Genomic DNA, 6720 nt, shown 5'->3' with positions numbered 1-6720 from the left:
GGGGGTGGCTAGAAATCTTGAGAAAGCTTGAATGAGGAGGCTCTTCTCCAGGTTCAAGAGCCCTTTGACAACCAGATCATTTTTGCTTAGAAAAGAATGAATTCCTAAGGCCACCCGCCAGAATGGGGTTATTCCCTATGGACAGGGGGAGTGGGGGGAGGGACAGAGGCAAGAGGAGGCAGTGCCTGCGGTGTGACTCATTTTCTTTGCCTTGGCGGTGACAGGACATGAGATAGAAGGAGCTATCCAGAGAAAGCCCACCGACCCAGCATAGCCATCTCCGTGGTATAAAGGCTGGGCCGGCCTCTGCTACCATCCCCCACCTCCACTGAACAAAAACACACTAGTTTGGCACAGGTCTTTTTAGTGCCACTTTATTGCCAATAGCTGACACTGCCCAGGGCTAGTGTAAAATAAGTTATGACTGTGGTGGCATTTGACCAGTATGGCTAAGCTGCAGGGGGCGGGAGGGGGGCAGACTTTTCTTATGCACTGATCCTAGGAAGGGGGTAGAAGGTGGCTATGGTAAGGTCCACGGAGACGGTCTCTCTCCCACTCCTAAGACCACAGCAGCTGCTATTCCCTCCTGGTACCCAAAGGGACAAAGTGGAGGCCAGAGTCTCCTAGCTTACCAGGAGCTAAGTGAGGGGAGTGGGGAGCCCACAGCAGGACCAAAGGAGAGACCAAGGCTTGTGTCTCCGAAANCTGGTACCCAAAGGGACAAAGTGGAGGCCAGAGTCTCCTAGCTTACCAGGAGCTAAGTGAGGGGAGTGGGGAGCCCTCACAGCAGGACCAAAGGAGAGACCAAGGCTTGTGTCTCCGAACAGAGCAGTAACCCAGAATCCACGCGTAGTTACAGAATGACGCAAGGAGGACGGCTGTTCGTGATCTTTTCTAGGGGTTCCCCGTTACTGGCTCTTCGGATGGCCTCAATGAGCTAGAGAGAGGGCAGACACATGGAATGGGACAATGCATTGCAGGGGCAGGGTGAACCGGGGCCTCCCAACGTTGTAAATACTCACATCCTTCTCATAAGGAAAGCCCCCATTCTCCAGCTTGGAGAACACCAGCTGTCCGTTGATTTCAATCTCAAAGGCCCCTGGTATAAAATAAAGCAATGAATGAACTGCATGCTGAGAACAGACAAGTCTGGAGAGATTCTCCATACTTAGACTTCACACAGGCTCCTTCATGTCCCCACCGGCCCCACTAGAGACTCGTTCTTTAAGCCCTTTCCCAACCCGGGCTCAAGCCAAAGGAACCTGAGGGAGGCGTCACCTGTTTGTCCTTCCTTTGAACTCAGGCTTCCTAACTCAATGAAGGAGTGCCTCCCCTCCAACCCCACACTTCTGCAGTCTCCCCCGTTTTCCCTACAGGCTTCATCTGTGACCCCCTCACCTTTGGAAGGGGACTCGAGTTGGTTGGACATTTTACTATGTGCCAGACACTGCTGGACACCATGTAAAACAGCCAATTCCAGAACTAGAAAGTGGTAGAGATTTAGAACACTGACTCAGCAGGTGTTCTGGGGGCCTCACCTGTGCCCCCCAGGCGCGACTCGATTTCAATGCCAGGATACTGCTCCTTCACGGCACTCGCCAGCTCCAGGTAGGTCGCCTCAAATCCGCAGGGTTCACTAGGGACAAGATGCTTGGGGTCCGCTTGGGTTTTCGCGGGAGGGGCCTCCCGTGGACCCACCCGCGCCTGGCCTGGACACCCCACACGCTGGAGACGCTTACCAGTACTCCACTACGATGCGAACCCCACTACCCGGTTCAATCTCCCCGGGAGGGGGCGCTTCACAAGTCGGCCCCGGCTCGCCGCTCATTGCTCCCGACCCCGCTCCAGCCGCTGCTTCCGGGTGTGACGCGACGCCGTGGGCACGTGACGGGGCGGGGCCGCGGGGCGGGGCGGGGCGGGCCGCGCGCTACGTCCGGGCGCCCCCTGCAGGCCGCGGTTGCTGCTGCAGTTTGACCGTAATCTTGGTTTGAGGGCTCTGGGCTGGGTGGCCCCGTCCAGACCGCCTTCTCCGAGCTCCAGGCTTGCCCCGCACCTCGTGTCTGGTGGACGTCGCGTTCTTATATAATCTGCTGAAATATCTTAGACTGCGAAGCGCTTTCCAGGTTATAAAAGGAAGCGAAAGTCATGAGGCAAGCGGACTCAGGACCTGCGGTTGGCTGATGGTACGGAATAGTTGCCATTTCTTGCAAGCATGTTGATGGCGTTTTAAACCACCGCATGGTTAAACACTCAAGTACTTCTGATTCTTAAGCTCCCAAACTGTAAGCAAAATCGGGGGCAGTGCCGGCCTCTCCCCTGCATTTGGGAACTTAGGCTTTGGGGTTCCCACTCCTCAAGCTCCATGCTCCCATCACTCCTGTGCTCACGTTCCTGCACCTCCCCAATCTCGTCCCTGCCTCACTATAGGGCTGGCATTATTCTCATTTTCCAACTCCAAAACTGGAAGCTGTCTCGCTGCCTTTTTTCCTCCCTGGAGTCCCACCGGAGTATCCTAACAGGTCGCCTACCTCAGCATCTCTTCAAACCATGCATTTTAAACACAAACTCAGTGATATAGAATTGTGCCACCATCACTACAATCCAGTTACAGAACCTTTCCATCAACTTAGAAAGGTCACTCCTCGTGTATGCAGTCAGTCCAGCTCCTGGCTGTAGCCTTAGGCATCCATTGATCTGCTTTGTCTATAAACTTGCCTTTTCTGGATATTTCATGTAAATGGAATGATATAATACGTGTTTTTTTGCTTCTGGCTTTTTTTCATTCAGTGTAAAGTTGTTTTTTTTTTTTTAATCTTTATCTATTTTTGAGAGGGGGTGGAGAGGCAGAGAGAAATAGAGAATCCCAAGCAGGCTGGGGAGAACCCCCAACATGGGGCTCGAACCCATGAACCCTGAGAGATCATGACCTGAACCTAAACCAAGAGTTGGTCATTGGACAGACTTAGCCACCCAGGCGCTCCGTTCAGTGTAAAGTTTTTGAGGTTCAACTGTGCTATATCACATACCGGTAGTTTGTTCCTTTTTGTTGGTGGCAATAGTCCATTGTGTAGGTATACCACCTTCTGTTTATCTATTCAATACCAGTTGATGCCCATTTGAATTCCAGTTTTCAGTTTTTAGCTATTTTGAATAAGGCTGCTACGAACACCCAAGTAAGTGTCGTTGTAGGTACGTGTATTTTCATTTCTTTAGGAGTAGAATTGCTGGTTTGCGTGGGATGTTTAACTTTTTGAGAAACTGCCATACTGTTATTCCAAAGTGCCTGTACCGTTTTACATTCCCATCAGCTATATGAGAATTTGTTTACCCATATCCCTGTCAATGCTTATTGTCTGTCTCTGATTATAGCCATCCCGGTGGTGCGAGGTGGTATTTCTGTGTGGTTTTAATTTGCATTTCTCTAATGACTAATGATGTTGAGCACCTTTTCATGTGTTTATTAGCCATTCATCTATCTTATTTGGAAAAACATTTCTTCAAATCTTTTGCCTATTTTTAACTGGGTTGTTTGGGTTTTTTTTTTTTGTTATTGATTTGTAAGAGTTCTTTATATATTCTGGATACAAAGTCCCTAAGCAAATATATGATTTGCAAATATTTTCTCCCAGTCTTTAACAGGTTTTTTGTTTTGTTTTGTTTTGTTTGTTTTTTAAATTTTAAATGGTTTCTTTTGAAGTGCAAAAGGAATTTCATTTTGTGGGGTGCCTGGGTGGCTCAGTTGGTTAAGCATCTGACTTTGGCTCAGGTCATGATCTCACAGTTCGTGGTTTCGAGCTCCGTGTCAGGCTCTGTGCTGACAGCTCAGAGCCTGGAGCCTGCTTCAGATTCTGTGTCACCCTCTCTCTCTTCTCCCCTGCTCATGCTCTCTCTCGCTCTCACTCTCAAAAGTAAACATTTAAAAATATATATTAAAAAAGAATTTCATTTTGATGACATATAATTTACTGATTTTTTTCATTTGTCACTTGTACTTTTGCTGTTGTATCTAAGATCTCTGCCTAACTCAGGGTCACGAAGGTTTTTTTCCCCCATGGTTTCTTCAGAGGTTTTATTTTAGCTCTTATGGTTAGGTCTAGGATCTATTTTCAGTTAATTTTTGTAGATTGTGTGAGGTAAGGATCTAAATTCATCTTTTGGCATGTGGATCTTGCCTAGTCGATTGTCCTAGAACTATTTATTGAAAACACTAATCTTTGCCCCCCCAATTCTCTTTGCACCTTTGTCAAAAAATCATTTGACCAGAAATGTAAGGGTTTATATTTGAAGTTTTGATTCTATTCCATTAATCTATTAACCTATTCTTTCTTTGTTGTTCTTTTTTTATTAAAAAAAAAAAAACCAAACTCAGATATAACTTTGATCTCTTGAGTGTACCTTTCTGTGAGTCCTTACATACAATTGTATATCCACCACCATGACCAACATACAGAACAGCTCCATCACCTCCTCATCAGTCCCTGTGCTGTTTGCTGGCAACCCCTATCCCTCCTCCCCAACCCCAGATCGGTCTTTTGTGCTTATGGTTCCACCCCCTCCAGAAAGCCTATACATGGAATCCTACGGCACTCCGGCCTTCTGAGTCTTGCTTCCCGGTCTAACCCATCCTTCAACATCCAGAGTGATCTTTCCAAAATATAAATCTGCCCACTTCTCTGTGTTCAAGCCCAGAGAGACACTGCAGGGTCTGGCCTCAGCCCATAGTTCCTGCCTGTCTGGACAGACAGGATGGATGGCTCTTAAACCTGGTTTAACCACCTGAGGGCTTGTCAATACCACACATTCCTGGGTCTTGGCCCCAGAGACTGAGATTCAGCAGGTGGGGAGGGGCCCAGGGATCTGTTTTTTTATACAAGCCTAGGGAGATGTGGAGGCCGGTGGTCACAGGCCACACTTGGAGAAACACAGCCCAGTCCAAAGCACTTGCCTTTCTCCACACCTGCTCAAGCTTACCTGTGTGGCCTCCTCTCCTTCCTTCTCTTCAGCCTATGTATGCTGTGTCCCCTCCTGCCAAGGGCTTTGGCATTTGTTTCCCCATCATGAAAGATGCCCCCCTCATTCCCACCCACCGATCTCAACCTTCTCCCTGCTCCAGACAGCTTCCCCTCTGTTCAATTGTCACTTCCACAGAGAAGGCTTCCCCAACTCCCTGAGTGAGTCATTTTCCCACCGTATTTGTCACCTGTTATTTATTTTTGTGTGATTTTTTTAGTTTGTTTATTTTCAGAGAGCGAGAGAGCGTGAGAGAGAGCAGGTGAGGGGTAGAAAGAGAGGGAGAGAGAGAATCCCAAGAAGCCTCCTAGCTGTCAGCACAGAGCCCAATGCGTGGCTCAATCTCACCAACTGTGAGATTGCAACCTGAGTCAAAATCAAGAGTCAGACACTTACTTGACCGGGCTACCCAAGTGCTACTTATTTTTATGTTTTTTTTTTCCTAATGTTTATTCATTTTTGAGAGAGAGAGAGAAGGAAAGAATGAGAGAGGGGAAGAGAGAGGGGGGGCAGAGGATCCAAAGTGGGCTCTGCTCTGACAGCAGTGTGTCCGATATGGGTCTTGATTTCATGAACTGTGGGATCATGACCTGAGCCGATGTCAGATGCTCAACTGACTGGAACCACCCAGGCGCCCATATGTGATTCTTTGCTTACTATCAGTCTATCCAACTGGGCTGCATGAGGCTAAGGGCAGGATCTGTTTTTGTTGCTCTTCACTTTTTCCCCAGTACCAGCTTGCGGCTGGCATTCAGTAGGTACTTAAAAAACAGTAACTGGATGAATGAAGGAATGATTGAGTGAATTGTCTACTGTGCTTTGCACAAGCTGCTCCATGGCCCAGGTGACTTTGTCTCCTCCCCCACTTCTTTGCTTGGTCCACTCATACTGGTTTTTCCAAGGAAAACCCAGTTTGGAGAAAGTTGAGGCTAGAGCCACTCCTTGATGGTCCCCCAGGGCAGACCTCTTATCACTCTATGGACTGTTTGTTTACCCAACTGTCACCAACTCCTGGTTGGGAGGTGGTCACTGCATTTGATCCAGGCCCTCTCCCTGACCCTTGTGTGTGCCTAACGCTGAAGGAGTGAGCTAAAGTGATGGCTCTAAGCAGGAGGGTGGGGGTCCCCTGGCACCTGGCCAGAGCTTCCCTCAGATCACTCCTCCCACCATGAGACCCTGCCTAACCCCTTTAATTTCAGAAGAAGCTGAGACCCTGGACATTGCCAAGAAGGGAGAACATACCCTGGGTGCCTCTGAGGGCCAGGGTGCAGGCTGGGTGGCCAGACTGTGGCTGGAGGTCAAGGGACAGGCATTGTAGCTGGACACCCCTCTGGCTGGCTTCCCTCTTTCACGGAGTGCTCTTTGCCCCATCAGGTGGGACTCAGAGCCGCAGACAGGCCCCCTAGCTTGGCCAATGAGCAGACCCGATTTGGTGAGGAGCCTGGGAAAGGGTGCACCGGCTGTTTCCCCTTACCTTCCAGCCCCCAGCCCCTCCCTCCCAGGTCACGAGGACTTCAGATCTTCGCTCTCGAGGCTGTCCAGTTCGACTGTCTTCCCCGCCTCTCCCCTGGCACCTGCTGCCGGGCTAAGAAGTGCAAAAACAATCCCAGCCTGAGTAGTGGCAGGGAGTCCCCGCCCCTCCTCCTGTGGTTCCTCCTCCNCCCCTCCCTGCCCAAGATAATTTTAGTTTCCTTCGTCCAGGAGCCTGGA

General features: G+C 49.5%; 1 protein-coding gene across 1 annotated transcript; it reads right to left on the bottom strand.

Moving 5' to 3' along the window:
• Positions 1-709: 709 nt before the first annotated feature.
• Positions 710-1890, bottom strand: MIEN1 (migration and invasion enhancer 1). Its single transcript, XM_077779160.1, has 4 exons — positions 1740-1890; positions 1539-1636; positions 1023-1099; positions 710-937 (listed from the first exon to the last, which is right to left on the bottom strand). Exons 1-4 carry the CDS (start codon positions 1826-1828, stop codon positions 854-856), a joined length of 348 nt encoding a protein of 115 aa, XP_077635286.1. The 5' UTR covers positions 1829-1890; the 3' UTR covers positions 710-853.
• Between the last annotated feature and the right edge of the window lie 4830 nt (positions 1891-6720).

The sequence above is a fragment of the Crocuta crocuta genome, unplaced genomic scaffold, assembly GCF_008692635.1.
Source record: "Crocuta crocuta isolate KB4526 unplaced genomic scaffold, BGI_CrCroc_1.0 scaffold68, whole genome shotgun sequence".
Classification (NCBI taxonomy): domain Eukaryota; kingdom Metazoa; phylum Chordata; class Mammalia; order Carnivora; family Hyaenidae; genus Crocuta; species Crocuta crocuta.
Note: the sequence above shows the minus strand (reverse complement) of the source record. Positions and strands in the feature narration are given on the sequence as shown.

What these genes read in the sequence shown, in the direction of transcription:
- MIEN1 (XM_077779160.1), bottom strand. Translation starts at nt 1,828, where the DNA reads ATGAGCGGCGAGCCGGGGCCGACTTGTGAAGCGCCCCCTCCCGGGGAG. An exon ending in GTCGCGCCTGGGGGGCACAG is followed by an intron (nt 1,100 to 1,538) that starts GTGAGGCCCCCA and finishes ATTTTATACCAG; the next exon opens with GGGCCTTTGAGATTGAAATC. An exon ending in GCTTTCCTTATGAGAAGGAT is followed by an intron (nt 938 to 1,022) that starts GTGAGTATTTAC and finishes CCCTCTCTCTAG; the next exon opens with CTCATTGAGGCCATCCGAAG.